We start from the raw sequence: 16,461 nt of genomic DNA, 5'->3' as shown, positions 1-16,461 counted from the left end.
AATACCCATATCCATATTGCACAGCACAAGGCAGTACTCCAAATAAGGTCAATGTCATTAGAGCCTGATGTATAGAAGTTGCTTAATGTTTCCCTGCAGTGTTAAGTGCATCTTTTGCTTTTGTACGGTATTTGGCCCACCATACATTTCTGTGTAGTGTGCATATATTCTGTTCAAGGTCTTTTCTATGTGGTGAGTAGCAACCTACCCTGTTCATATTATCGTTCTATTTCAAATAGAAAATACCTTACTAAGGAAGAAGACACAAAACAGTAGATTGTGCTGAAGGTGCTTTTATGTTTTCATGCATTTTAGAAGAACAATATATAACTTCAGTACAGATTTGTATTCAGAAGCACTGGAAAGTATTGTGAATGAAGTGCTCCTTTATGGACAGACTCCATTGTGCTAAGAAAAGGAGATTTATAGTTTAATGTCATAGTGACTTATAGATCATTGAAGATTAAGCAATTACCTTAGGAAAGCAGAAAATCTATATTTTAATGTCTTACTAACACTACAGTAGTCAGACACTGAATGCACAACTATATGTATGGGGATGGGGAAGGAATATGGTCATGGCTTTTCCAAAAACCTAAATCAGAATCCCTATTGATCCATGATGGATACGTGACAGTACCACAGTAGTTAGACACTGAATGCACAGCTATATGTAAGGGGATGGGGAAGGAATATGGTCATGGCTTTTCCGAAAACCTAAATCAGAATCCCTATTGATCCATCATGAATACGTGACAGTGGCCGGTCAGATATTTACCAAAGAAAAATCACCAAACAGCCGTAGGTTCTCAGAAGGTGTTATTTTACTTAGACAAGCAGTTTCGGCATCTCTTAATGCTGCCTTCAGGCCTCTACGCACTCCATGTATAGAAAATCAGATACACTGATGCATGGATAACTGGAACCAGCAATGCCTGCATTCCGTGAATTTTTGTGGAGTGAATACTTTGAAGACTTGGCGACAAGTCTTCGAAGTTCGTACTCCACTTGACAAGACTTCAAAGTACACACTCCAAAAAAATCACGGAATTGATGGCTCTAATTATGCATGAATCAATGTATCTGATTCCTGACACACGGAGTGCACAGGGGTCTGAAGATGGCACTAAAGAGGTGTCAAAACTGGTAGTCTAAATAAAATAACACCTTCTGAAAACATTCAGCTATTTGGAGAATTTGTTTGGTAATTTATATCAGAATGGCTGCCTCCTACTGATTAAAGAGTTCAGAGTCTTAAGCAAAGTGGCACTTCACTCAGTTGTTTTGTGGTCTACACAACATGTCAAATCCTACAGAATCGTGTCCAGTAAAGTAGTGTGATGTTCAGATGAACACCCCTGTGTTCCATCATTTTCTATTAACGGAAGAAAACTAAAATTTAACAGTCCATCAAACTTCCACTTAAGTAGTGTAAGAATCAAACACAAAACACTACTATTGGAATGAGATTTTCACTCTGCAGTGGAGTGTGTGCTGATATGAAACTTCCTGGCAGATTAAAACTGTGTGCCCGACCGAGACTCGAACTTGGGACCTTTGCCTTTCGCGGGCAAGTGCTCTACCATCTGAGCTACCGAAGCACGACTCACGCCCGGTACTCACAGCTTTACTTCTGCCAGTATCTCATCTCCTACCTTCCAAACATCCCCCAGGCTGTGGCTAAGCCATGTCTCCGCTATATCCTTTCTTTCAGGAGTGCTAGTTCTGCAAGATTCGCAGGAGAGCTTCTGTAAAGTTTGGAAGGTAGGAGACGAGATACTGGCAGAAGTAAAGCTGTGAGTACCGGGCGTGAGTCGTGCTTCGGTAGCTCAGATGGTAGAGCACTTGCCCGCGAAAGGCAAAGGTCCCGAGTTCGAGTCTCGGTCGGGCACACAGTTTTAATCTGCCAGGAAGTTTCAACACTACTATTGCTTACAACTTGGATTTTTTATTAAGTTATGTTTTATTAAGCATTATTTTTGTAGTGGACTGACAAGGCAGCCAGTCCACAGTGATGGGTAGCCGATAGGCACACGTACACACACGCCGACTGGCGCGAAGTCTGGAACAGGATTCGTAATGAATGTGATAAAGAAAAGAACGTCGCTACTAGAACACTTAACTTTTATATCATCCTTTGGTATACAGCAATCTTGATGAGACAAGTGAGACTATCTTGAGATACATGCAATGGTACAAATGGCGCCTTGCTAGGTCGTAGCCATTAACTTAGCTGAAGGCTATTCTAACTGTCTCTCGGCAAATGAGAGAAAGGCTTCGTCAGTGTAGTCGCTAGCAACGTCGTCGTACAACTGGGGCGAGTGCTAGTACGTCTCTCGAGACCTGCCGTGTGGTGGCGCTCGGTCTGCGATCCTGACAGTGGCGACACGCGGGTCCGACATGTACTAATGGACCGCGGCCGATTTAAGCTACCACCTAGCAAGTGTGGTGTCTGGCGGTGACACCACAATTTTTACTAGAGAAATCATTAATTAACAGCACAAAGAATTTAATTTATTGTGAACATCATATTCTAAATTAACATCCTTATGTTTAGTTGCTCAGTGAAGTCAACGTGCAAACAAAAGATTAACAAGAAGGTGGAATGTAAACTTACTAGAGACTCAATCGTATGCCAGACATCTCCAACTTGATCTCTGTTGATAATATCTACTCGCCACAAGTTCTGAGCAGGCATAGACACATTGTAATCGATGTAACAGCTCACTTCCTATAGACAGTTTGGAAAATAATGTAAGAATGGGGAAAAATGAGTAGAGAAGATAATCGAAGTCTTTCCTTCTTTTAATAGACCAGACCTGATTTTGTGGTGACATTGGAGCAGCAACATCATGCGAGTTTAAAGCGCGACTTGTCATTCCATGGACAAGTTGAATAACATCTCCATGTCGAATGGCATCTACAGGCTGTGACACCACAAGGTCATTCCTTAATGGACGCTTTACAATCCACCAATTGTTGACATCCTTGAATGAATAACAAGTAACTTGTTGCTGGTGAGAGCTGCCACGCTTGTCTGGGTAACGTATTGGATACACGTGGGCATGAGAGTGCAGCCAGCAGGTTCTTCCGTGAGAGTGACGAAGTGTAACTTGAGAACCGTGTGCCACTTCCAGTGGCTGTCCTCTGGTTATCGATGCCAGGCCACCCTGTGGGAGAAAGCAAATCTTTCTTATTCCAAGACTTTTTTTTAATGATATTTTAATCTGAATCCCATATTATAACATCTGAATGGCCACAAATATTTTAACTTATGTCTTAGACTGGGTAATGGCATTTATGCAGGATGGACTTATAATCTATTGAAATTCTTTCTGAGCTTCTTTTTGCCCACCCGAGTGGTTTGATGTAAGGAAATCATGGCTTTAACATTTTCCCATACATATGTAATAAAAATGGCAAAAAACAACATAAAGACACCTAATCTCGGTACTGTCAAGTGACAAAATAACAAAAACAACAAAGGAAAGTGTATAGAAAGTTCTGGAAGAGCATAAATAATTTAAGACTAAAGGTGGCCACTCACCGAACAGGCAGAAGTGTAGAGCTCTCTCTCTCTCTCTCTCTCTCTCTCTCTCTCTCTCTCACACACACACACACACACACACACACACTGTGCTGGCTGAACACAGCTGGATCTGCAGTTCAGCGGGTGAAATGGGGTGGGGGTTTCCTGACGAGGAGTAGGTGGAGGAATAAAGGGGCAGAAAACAAGAGGAAGTATTTGGGACAGGGAGCTGTGGCTCGGAGAGATGCAGCAGGTGTGCAGGATAGAAATGCGAGAGGGAGGGGCAGCAGGTATTCATGATAGAAACGTGAGATGGAGGGGCAGCAAGTGCATCGACTAGTCATGTGACACACAGGCACTGGAGCAGGTGAGTCTGTGCAGCTCATGATAAAGATGACATGAAGGGGTTTACTGGGGAGGGATAACTGTTGGACAGAGGGTGTGAGGGCAGTGGGTAAGCAGAGACTGAAGGCAGGAGGATTACAGGAAAAAAGGGTGTGTTTCAAGGATAAATGCCTCTTACAAAGTTCAGAAATGCTGGTGCTGGAGGAAAGGATCCAGCTACAACAGGCTGTGAAGCAGCCTTTCCATTTGAGTATGTTGCACTCAGCAGCATTGTATGCCACTGGGTGGTCAACTCTTTCTTGACCACAATTTGGTAGTAAGCATTCATTCTGGTGGATAGTTGGTGGTCATGCAGAGATAATTGTCCAGAAATCGCTTTCACAGGTGGCCCTGCCTCAGGTGGGTTTGGGTTGAGATAAGCCTGTGACATGAATAGATTAAGCTGTGCACCTGTAGCAAGGGATTAAGAGCGGGACTGGCATAAGTGTGGACCAAGATGTCATGTACATTGGGCAAGTGATGGTATAGCACATTAAAAAGGGTGGGATGGATCGTGGGCTGGATGTCCCTCATTTCCAGGCACGATGATAAGACAGTCAAAGCCCTGGCAAAGGACATGGTTCAGCTGTTCCAATCCAGGGTGATACTGGGTGACTACAAGGAAGTTTCTTTGCAACCCTTCTTGGGGAGTGGTGGGAGGAATAGGGCTGTGAGAGGATATGGCACAAGAAATCTGTCTGCAGACAAGTTTACTGTAAAATAGGAAGTGTTACCACCAATGGGGCAAAACTTAGAAAGCTGGACAAGAGAGTCAGGGAAAAACTGAGAAAGTTGAACAAAAGAGGAAATGAGAAGTTGATTGCTCTACGAATAGATTATGGAGAAGAAGAGACAAAATTTCAAGGCTTGAACATGCAAAGAATTCTAAGGTAAATGAATAATGGGTATAGAAGGTACTACAACTGATAAAGCTGAAACAAAAAGTCTATTATGATGTGGGTACCTCAGAAGAACATTCCAAAATATCTGACCAAAAAAATTTGGAAATAAAATACTAAAGAAAGGTGGAAACATGGGAGACCTCTAAGAAGGTGCAAAAATGATTTTTATGATGCAATGTGTACAAGACTACTTCTGAAACGTGACTAGATGGATGGAGAAAAATGGAGATCAGGAAGTTAGAAATGACACTGGCCCTAAAAAATTGTCCTGAATATATACAATGCAACTGATCAGCTTGAGGCAAGTCAGAGTGTTGCCACCATTACAAGCTGGGCTGGAATTGAATAAAATGAGACCTCATGAATGAAGACTACTGCTACGACTTCCTTTAATCACTTATGGGAAATGCCAGGATGGTTCATTTGAAAAGAATATATCCAATTTGATTCCCTATCATAGTCCAAACCAAAGCTTTGATGTGTCTTCCATACCTTGTCATGGTAAAAAATAATAATCTTGCTTTTCTTGTGGGAAATTCAAACTGTAGCGACACACGAGCTATTATTACCATATTCTCTGAACCACTCTCATACTTATTCCATTAAAGTATGAAAAAGGTAATTAAAAAATGGAAAATCCAGGATGGAATGTAACAATGTATAGCGGACATGCTGATTCTCAGATAGGCACAACAAAACTACTGCCAAAAATGAGCTTTCAGCTAACAAGACCTTTAGAGGGAAACATTCCACGTGGAAAAATATATTGTGTTTGTTTGTGTGTCTATCGACCTGCCAGCGCTTTTGTTTGGTAATATATATATATATATATATATATATATATATATATATATATATATATATAGTCGAGGGAAACATTCCACGTAGGAAAAATATATCTAAAAACAAAGATGATGTGACTTACCAAATGAAAGTGCTGGCAGGTCGACAGACACACAAACAAACACAAACATACACACAAAATTCAAGCTTTCGCAACAAACTGTTGCCTCATCAGGAAAGAGGGAAGGAGAGAGAAAGACGAAAGGATGTGGGTTTTAAGGGAGAGGGTAAAATATGTCTGCTTGTGTCTGTATATGTGTGGATGGATATCTGCGCGTGTGCGAGTGTATACCTGTCCTTTTTTCCCCCTAAGGTAAGTCGCTCCCGGGATTGGAATGACTCCTTACCCTTTCCCTTAAAACCCACATCCTTTCGTCTTTCCCTCTCCTTCCCCTCTTTCCTGATGAGGCAACAGTTTGTTGCGAAAGCTTGAATTTTGTGTGTGTGTTTGTGTTTGTTTGTGTGTCTATCGACCTGCCAGCGCTTTCGTTCGGTAAGTCACATCATCTTTGTTTTTACATATATTTTTCCCACGTGGAATGTTTCCCCCCCCCCTCTCTCTCTCTCTCTCTCTCTCTCTCTCTCTATATATATATATATATATATATTCTTAAAAAACCTTAATCCTACTCCCAACATCACCACTGCTGAAGCCCAGGCTATCCGTGATCTGAAGGCTGACCGATCCATCGTCATTCTTCCGGCGGACAAGGGTTCCACGACCGTGGTACTTGATCGTCGGGAGTATGTGGCTGAGGGACTGCATCAGCTTTCAGACAACACCACATACAAAGTTTGCCAAGGTAACCCCATTCCCGATGTCCAGGAGGAGCTTCAAGGAATCCTCAGAACCTTAGGCCCCCTGCAAAACCTTTCACCTGACTCCATCAACCTCCTGACCCCACAGACACCCCGCACCCCTACCTTCTTCCTAAAATCCATAAACCCAATCATACCGGCCGCCCCATTGTAGCTGGTTACCAAGCCCCCACAGAACGTATCTCTGCCTACATAGATCAACACCTTCAACCCATTACATGCAGTCTCCCATCCTTCATCAAAGACACCAACCACTTTCTCGAACGCCTGGAATCCTTACCCAATCTGTTACCTCCGGAAACCATCCTTGCAACCATTGATGCCACTTCCTTATACACAAATATTCCGCACGTCCAGGGCCTCGCTGCAATGGAGCACTTCCTTTCACGCCGATCACTTGCCACCCTACCTAAAACCTCTTTCCTCATCACCTTAGCCAGCTTCATCTTGACCCACAACTTCTTCACTTTTGAAGGCCAGACATACCAACAATTAAAGGGAACAGCCATGGGTACCAGGATGGCCCCCTCGTACGCCAACCTATTCATGGGGCGCTTAGAGGAAGCCTTCTTGGTTACCCAGGCCTGCCAACCCAAAGTTTGGTACAGATTTATTGATGACATCTTCATGATCTGGACTCACAGTGAAGAAGAACTTCAGAATTTCCTCTCCAACCTCAATTCCTTTGGTTCCATCAGATTCACCTGGTCCTACTCCAAATCCCATGCCACTTTCCTTGACGTTGACCTCCACTTGTCCAATGGCCAGCTTCACACGTCCGTCCACATCAAACCCACCAACAAGCAACAGTACCTCCATTACGACAGCTGCCACCCATTCCACATCAAACGGTCCCTTCACTACAGCCTAGGTCTTCGTGGCAAACGAATCTGCTCCAGTCCGGAATCCCTGAACCATTACACCAACAACCTGACAACAGCTTTCACATCTCGCAACTACCCTCCCGACCTGGTACAGAAGCAAATAACCAGAGCCACTTCCTCATCCCCTCGAACCCAGAATCCCCCACAGAAGAACCATAAAAGTGCCCCACTTGTGACAGGATACTTTACAGGACTGGACCAGACTCTGAATGTGGCTCTCCAGCAGGGATACGACTTCCTCAAATCCTGCCCTGAAATGAGATCCATCCTTCATGAAATCCTCCCCACTCCACCAAGAGTGTCTTTCCGCCATCCACCTAACCTTAGTAACCTGTTAGTTCATCCCTATGAAATCCCCAGACCACCTTCCTTACCCTCTGGCTCCTATCCTTGTAACCGCCCCCGGTGTAAAACCTGTCCCATGCACTGTCCCACCACCACTTACTCCAGTCCTGTAACCCGGAAGGTGTACACGATCAAAGGCAGAACCACATGTGAAAGCACCCACGTGATTTACCAACTGACCTGCCTACACTGTGATGCATTCTATGTGGGAATGACCAGCAACAAACTGTCCATTCGCATGAATGGACATAGGCAGACAGTGTTTGTTGGTAATGAGGATCACCCTGTGGCTAAACATGCCTTGGTGCACGGCCAGCACATCTTGGCACAGTGTTACACCGTCCGGGTTATCTGGATACTTCCCACCAACACCAACCTATGCGAACTCCGGAGATGGGAACTTGCTCTTCAATATATCCTCTCTTCCCGTTAACCACCAGGCCTCAATCTCCGCTAATTTCAAGTTGCCGCCACTCATACCTCACCTGTCATTCAATATCATCTTTGCCTCTTCACTTCCGCCTCGACTGACATCTCTGCCCAAACCCTTTGTCTTTAAATATGTCTGATTGTGTCTGTATATGTGTGGATGGATATGTGCGTGTGTGCGAGTGTATACCTGTCCTTTTTTCCCCCTAAGGTAAGTCTTTCCGCTCCCGGGATTGGAATGACTCCTTACCCTCTCCCTTAAAACCCACATCCTTTCGTCTTTCCCTCTCCTTCCCCTCTTTCCTGATGAGGCAACAGTTTGTTGCGAAAGCTTGAATTTTGTGTGTGTGTTTGTGTTTGTTTGTGTGTCTATCAGACCTGCCAGCACTTTCATTCGGTAAGTCACATCATCTTTGTGTATATATATATACATATAATTGAGGGAAACATTCCACATGGGAAAAATATATCTAAAAACAAAGATGATGTGACTTACCGAACGAAAGCGCTGGCAGGTCGATAGACACACAAACAAACACAAACACACACACAAAATTCAAGCTTTCGCAACAAACTGTTGCCTCATCAGGAAAGAGGGGAGGAGAGGGAAAGACGAAAAGATATTGGTTTTAGGGGAGAGGGTAAGGAGACATTCGAATCCCGGGAGCGGAAAGACTTACCTTAGGGGGAAAAAAGGACGGGTATACACTCGCACACACACACATATCCATCCACACATATACAGACACAAGCAGACATCTCACAAGCAGACATATTTAAAGACCAAATATGTCTGCTTGTGAGATGTCTGCTTGTGTCTGTATATGTGTGGATGGATATGTGTGTGTGTGCGAGTGTATACCCGTCCTTTTTTCCCCCTAAGGTAAGTCTTTCCGCTCCCTTGATTGGAATGTCTCCTTACCCTCTCCCCTAAAACCCATATCCTTTCGTCTTTCCCTCTCCTTCCCTCTTTCCTGATGAGGCAACAGTTTGTTGTGAAAGCTTGAATTTTGTGTTTGTGTTTGTTTGTGTGTCTATCGACCTGCCAGCGCTTTCGTTCGGTAAGTCACATCATATATAACAGAGGGAAACATTCCACGTGGAAAAAATATATCTAAAAAGAAAGATGATGAGACTTACCAAACTAAAGCGCTGGCAGGTCGATAGACACACAAACAAACACAAATATACACACAAAATTCAAGCTTTCGCAACAAACTGTTGCCTCATCAGGAAAGAGGGAAGGAGAGGGAAAGACGAAAGGATGTAGGTTTTAAGGGAGAGGGTAAGGAGTCATTCCAATCCCGGGAGCGGAAAGACTTACCTTAGGGGGAAAAAAGGACAGGTATACACTCGCACACACACACATATCCATCCACACATACAGACACAAGCAGACATATTTAAATATGTCTGCTTGTGTCTGTATGTGTGGATGGATATGTGTGTGTGTGCGAGTGTATACCTGTCCTTTTTTCCCCCTAAGGTAAGTCTTTCCGCTCCCGGGATTGGAATGACTCCTTACCCTCTCCCTTAAAACCTACATCCTTTCGTCTTTCCCTCTCCTTCCCTCTTTCCTGATGAGGCAACAGTTTGTTGCGAAAGCTTGAATTTTGTGTGTATATTTGTGTTTGTTTGTGTGTCTATCGACCTGCCAGCGCTTTTGTTTGGTAAGTCTCATCATCTTTCTTTATATATATATATATATATATATATATATATATATATATATATATATATATATATATATATATATATATATATAAGAGGGAAAAATTCCACGTAGGAAAAATATATCTAAAAACAAAGATGATGTGACTTACCAAATGAAAGTGCTGGCAGGTCGACAGACACACAAACAAACACAAACATACATACAAAATTCAAGCTTTCGCAACAAACTGTTGCCTCATCAGGAAAGAGGGAAGGAGAGGGAAAGATGAAAGGATGTGGGTTTTAAGGGAGAGGGTAAGGAGTCATTCCAATCCCGGGAGCGGAAAGACTTACCTTAGGGGGAAAAAAGGACGGGTATATACTCGCGCACACACACACACATATCCATCCACACATATACAGACACAAGCAGACACTCCCGGGATTGGAATGACTCCTTACTCTCTCCCTTAAAACCCACATCCTTTCGTCTTTCCCTCTCCTTCCCTCTTTCCTGATATATATATATATATATATATATATATATATATATATATATTCACTACATTAATATTTGTTGCTCACTGCTAAAAGACTGTACAAATAACAGAGTGATGTATGACGCAACCTTTTATTCAGAAGGTGATGGTCTTTTTGAATCCCAGGAGAAATCTTATAGCTTCAGTATCTACAACAATTGTTGCAATGATAGTGTTGTGAGTGCCTATGGATGTTTGGTGAAATACAAGTCCATGCACGACCCCAGAAAATTAGTCCATTGTGATCAACTGGTTTTTGGGACTACTCTATCATTACCCAAACTGGACATGCAGGTAGATCTAAGCATCATGCATTAAGTGTGTATGTATCATGTAATGTAGAGAAAAAAAAGAAAAATTGCAAGTCTGTGAATTATCTATGGTATGTCTTTTAAGATATGTAAAATGAAGTGACTAAGGGACAGTCTGTACACACCTCCATTCAGCTCCTAAGAAACTGTAACTATGTGATCATCAGGAAATGGGCATTGAAATTTCATTACATCAACCTACTCAAACAGAGAAGGAGGGGTGGAGATGTAAAAGAACTTCAGTTGATTTTGTATCTATCCTGCATAAACAACTATTACACAGTCTGAGACATATTTAAAAATCTTCAACTTTGAGACTGACATAAAGATAAATTTGGGCAATACAAGATTGTTTTCAGAGAAACTGCTATCACTGCTACAAATCAAAAAATGAAACACAGCAAATTATAAATAATATAAAATGGAAATCTTTACAAATTATTTTTGCTCTTGGTTGGAAAAACAGTATCTATTGCAAACAAATGAAGATAAACAAATAGAGAACAGCTTTAAAAAATTCTAGCACTTATCGGTTCTACATAACAGCCTGTGTCACTTTCTTATGCATGACTCTTCTTACAGTTTATATTGCATGAGGCTTTTCATAATAATTAGAGAGCTGTAAATTGAAACTAATAAAGTACTTAACTTTTCCCCACACTTGACAGTTTTACTACCTTTTATTCTCTCTATTGTGGTAAAGACCAGTCCCCCCCCCCCCCCCCCCCCCCGCAAGCATTAATCACACAGAAATTTAGCAGCAGCAGCGCAACTGTCAAGAACATGTGGTCAGTGATAGTGTGTGGAACACAGTGCACTGCAGCAAAGCATCACACAGTATGCAAAGTGTCGTGACAAATGTTTGACAGTCAATTGTGGCCATTACTGTTATATGAATGATCAGCAGTATGTTAGTGTGGACATGCCAGCGTCTATGAAATATTTTTCATTTGATTTTAAGAAAACTATTAGTAAAAAAGTTAGTCTTTAGCATCTTACAGAAACCCAGTTCATTTTGAGAGGAGATTTAAGATTATGCAGTGGTGGCGCAGTGCATCTAATTTTTTTCCGAGTGCATTATGAATATTATTTATTTTTTTTTTTTTTTTTAATAACCTAGTTGTAACACCATCATATTACATTATTGGATCAAGGTACCACAGACTAGTTTTTGGTAAATGTTAGCATGCAAAGAGGTGAGCATTTTTCTGTATGATTAATACTCGAAACTTGAAACTTGTTTAACTATCGAGATATGAGAGTAACTATAATTTTTTCAATGGCACAATTTTTAACAGCTCATTAAAAAAGAAGTACCATGACACGGCACATGTTAATGTTTACAGTATTCTATGTAGGTCTTCTGACCTTAAACTGAAACAAGACTGCTGTGTTCTACAGGATGTAATTGATAAGTAACTATAAGTTTTAATTGTTCCTCTCTGCACCAAAGCATTTTATATGCAACTTATAGACTGCTTTATAACCACATGCAACATCAACTTGCCAGATAGTCTTCACAGCATCATTACTGAAATGATCTTTATGTCAGTGCATATTGCCTATGAAAATGCAGCTCTTTTAAAAACACACACACACACACACACACACAAACACACACACACACACACACAAAAAGTGCAACGTATTATTTTATGCTAGATGTGTGTTCCTGATGACTGCAGTTTTTCAAGACTTTTGTTGGGCCATAGTTCACAATTATAATTAGCTTTACCATCACCACTTTAACTACAATGATACAATAGTAGATTTAATATTTGGTGGCCAAAAATCTGAATATATTTTCGATTATCTTGCGTGCCTGAGACAATGACAATTAAAAACAGTTTGTATAAAAACATTGCCTACTTCCATCAGCATGGATATAGCAAAATGGAGTCAGATGAAAAGCCTCACCTGAAGCAAATGCATATAGCAGCGAGGTGTCATTACTAGGCAGCACAGTCACTCTATGTTAAGTCTAACGAATGCCACACCAGGTAGTTACTTGAAATCTGTGTACCCAAAAACTCCCCATCACTCATTATCATCTTGCAGCACTAATGTCCACCCAAGTAAACTATTGAAACTATTGACTGACATCACAAGCCTCACAAGCCACAAGTAGCACTATTCTGTGAGTCTGACACAGCAGTCACATGACACTGCATGACGACATGTTTCTCATCCATAGTTCATACACTGTATAGTAATTGCCTCTGCATTCAAGTCATCAGCAGTAAGTTGTTGGTTAAGGAAGAAACTGGTGATGGAGGACCTCCCACAGTGTTCAAATATACCCCATCATGGTAGACTGTAGAGTGACCAACGTGGTAACTCAAGATATTTGCAAATGAGTAATATACTTTTGCAAGTTGACAAGAGTAAATTCAAATAATGCTTCTAATCATTATAATACACCTTGGCAAGACAAAAGTTAACAGTGATCTGTATCAAGTGCTGAAATAATTTATGCATCATGTCTTCAATGGAAGAGTTCGTAACTGCACATAGTCATAAACAGCAGAATTAATTTATGCTGCTGACATCTGCTTAATACTGCATGGAACAGTACCTCAAGTAATACTACAACACACACAATTTTTGTTTTTAAATTTTGTCACAGTGTACAACTGTTTGCCGTAACGGGGATGTATACAACACATACATGCCACAAGTAATGTGTACTAGGACCTATATTTCAAAAGCTATTTTGTCATTAGTTTGTAGTAAGATTAAAGAAAAATCACCTGACAAATGACACTTTAAAACAGAGTTAAGAATTGCTATGTTCTAACACTGATTACATCAACTGACACTTATAGAGTTTGGAGTTCAGCTTACAAACACCTGAATCACAACTGTCAGATTTTTCATACTGCAAACAAATGCCTAAGTATAAAATAATTTGTTGAAGCTGGTAGCACAAGAAAATACAATTAGTGAAATAGTCAAAGAATATGTAATTAAAAAATAGCTAAAGAGATTAACCTGATATGCCATCACCCAACTCAAGTCTTTCTTTCACACAATTTCAAAGTATGGTTAATCACTTACACTGTGTACTTGAAGCATTTACCAAGACACGATTTCTGGGCTGCATGGATCCACTTAAAGCAGCTATGGCTGCACTTTCCAATTTGCTCTTTTCATCCATGCTGGTGCACCAACCTCAGACTGTGGTACAGTTGTTGAGTGTGATCCATTCATTCCCCACCCATACCTCTGTTGCAATTCTTCAATGGTTACCATAAGACATCCTACTGATGTGCGTTTAAAATGTAAGCTTGGTTCAAAAAACCTGGTTTGTAAAACTCCACACTTTTTTAGTAATGTATGTTATTGATTTCAAAGTTACATAATTACATCTTCGGACATCCATACAACAGTCAATAGTTGTGGAATTCAGTCGGCATTTTCACTACTTTACTTCACTGTTCAAACTTCAGATCCTAAGTAGGACAACAGTTGGGTCACAAGAGCAGCAGCAAACAGAGCTGCATTTGTATTACTTTTTCTATGCATAGAAGCTGTATCTGATAGCTCAGAATTAATTACATTAGCACTACAATGCCATTATTATAGTTTTAATAATAGAATTTATAAACAAAACGATGATGAGGCAATGGACATTGCTGATCTGGCTGTTTGATATTTGCATGAACTATCTGGTGTCAAAAAGGTTCTTAGTTAACCACAAAAGCATCAATTATAAAAGACATAATAATACAATTACTAAAAGACTATAAAATATTAATACTCAGAAGTTCTAGGTAAAATAAAATAAGAGATAGTGTAAATGTAACCACTCTCCTCATAGTTCATGCATTGAGCAGATGACAGGTACATAAATAAGACTGTAAATGAAACTTCCTGGCAGATTAAAACTGTGTGCCCGACCGAGACTCGAACTCGGGACCTTTGCCTTTCGCGGGCAAGTGCTCTACCAACTGAGCTACCGAAGCACGACTCACGCCCGGTACTCACAGCTTCACTTCTGCCAGTACCTCGTCTCCTACCTTCCAAACTTTACAGAAGTTTGGAAGGTAGGAGACGAGGTACTGGCAGAAGTGAAGCTGTGAGTACCGGGCGTGAGTCGTGCTTCGGTAGCTCAGTTGGTAGAGCACTTGCCCGCGAAAGGCAAGGGTCCCGAGTTCGAGTCTCGGTCGGGCACACAGTTTTAATCTGCCAGGAAGTTTCATATCAGCGCACACTCCGCTGCAGAGTGAAAATCTCATTCTGAAGACTGTAAATGCTTCTTCAGAGGCCCCCCCCCCCCTCTCTCTCTCTCGCACAAACACACACACATACTCACACACACACAAAACTTAAGTTGTGAAGCAGCACACTGTGCTCAGCAGGTTGCTCTGCACCTAGATGATCAACTCTATTCTCGGCCAGTTTTGGGGGTGCCATTTATTCAGTTGGACAGTTGGTAGCGATCATGACCAAATAAAAAGTTGTGCAAAAATTATAACACAGCCAGTGTATGACAATGATGCTTTCACAGGTGACAGAGACTGTGATAAGGGATAATATTCCTGTGACAGGAGTGGAATATGATATGCTGGGTAGAAGCTTAGGACAGGTCTTGCGTCTAGGTCTTCCACAGGGATCTTACCAATGTGGAAAGTGGTTTAGAGCAGATTTGGTATAGGGGTGAAGCACATATTTCATAGGCACGTTGGGCAGTACAATACTACTTCATGAGGAGTGGGAAGGATTGTGGGCAGAATGATCCTGATTTACAAGCACTGTGACAGGGAGATAAAATCCTGGTTAAGGATGTGATCAAGTTTCTCCAGTCCACCTTGATACTGGGTAAGGAAGAGGGAACGCAGAATGCTCCTTTGTATCCGGTTCAATGGAGGTAGTTGGAAAATTAGTGGCCTGTGTGGATCGAGTATGGGAGATCTATTTGTGCCCTTTGTTTGGAGGGCATAGCTTGTCTGTGAACACCTTAGTAAGGCCTTCAGCATATGGGCAAGACATTGCTTATAAATGTGAATGTGCCACCTGCTGCTGGCCGGACTATCTGGGAAAGACTTTTTAGTGTGGAAAGCATGGCAGCTACCATAAAGAAAGTGCTGTTGATGGTTAGTGGGCTTGATATGAACACAGGACTTTATCTAACCACAGAAGTGGAAGTCAACATCCAAGGAATCTGCTCAATGAGCTAAGGAGGACCAGGTGAAGCAGATAGGACAGGTGCTGTGGTTGTGGAAGAATGAGGATAGATTCTCTTGGCTGTTGGTCCACATCATAGGTATCTTCAATTAATGTGAACCAGACTTCGGGGGGGGGGGGGGGGGGGGGGTTAGGACCTTGGGTAACTAGGAGAGACTCTACTAGAAAGTGTCTGAAAAATCTCCATACCCCTCTTGACATTGTACAGTTGGGGAAATCACTAATTGTTTTGTCTGTATATCCGATTTGAAGTTGATGAAAAGCATTGCTGTTCATATTGTATGAATTTGTTTCTATATCACACTGTTTCAGTTGCAAAGCAACGACTGTGCGAGTCGATACTTCCACTATTTAGGAGCAGTTAGTGGTATCAGTATCAAAGACAGGCCACATAGTGGACATAAGGAAAAGCATGAGGAAAGGTATGCTTCTGTTGCACAATGAAATGACAGTCTCCAATGAAACCCATTTACAAAAAGGGAGCTGGACTTCAAGCACGTTGACCAACAGAGTATGAACACTTTAAAAATTTTTGAGAGGAAATGATTTAGATCATTTTTTTGTGAATGAATATCTGACAATGACACAGAGCACTGAGTTACAGGCTGCTGTGTTTTGTTGGCACAATTTTAATAA

At 41.5% G+C, this 16,461-nt stretch overlaps 1 protein-coding gene across 1 annotated transcript in view; it reads right to left on the bottom strand.

Annotated features, from left to right (window-relative positions):
- The window catches only part of LOC126263630 (protein O-mannosyltransferase 1), a 176,326-nt gene that overhangs the window by 50,585 nt on the left and 109,280 nt on the right, over nt 1-16,461 (bottom strand). The window contains exons 7-8 of the mRNA XM_049960721.1: nt 2,820-3,170; nt 2,618-2,731 (exon numbers count right to left, since the gene is read on the bottom strand). Coding sequence (XP_049816678.1) covers nt 2,618-2,731; nt 2,820-3,170 — 465 coding nt within the window. The remainder of the gene's footprint in view (nt 1-2,617; nt 2,732-2,819; nt 3,171-16,461) is intronic.

This window comes from Schistocerca nitens, chromosome 6 (genome assembly GCF_023898315.1).
Source record: "Schistocerca nitens isolate TAMUIC-IGC-003100 chromosome 6, iqSchNite1.1, whole genome shotgun sequence".
In the NCBI taxonomy this organism is placed as follows: Eukaryota; Metazoa; Arthropoda; class Insecta; order Orthoptera; family Acrididae; genus Schistocerca; species Schistocerca nitens.
The sequence above is the reverse complement of the archived record's forward strand: the minus strand, read 5'-3'. Positions and strand labels throughout refer to the sequence as shown.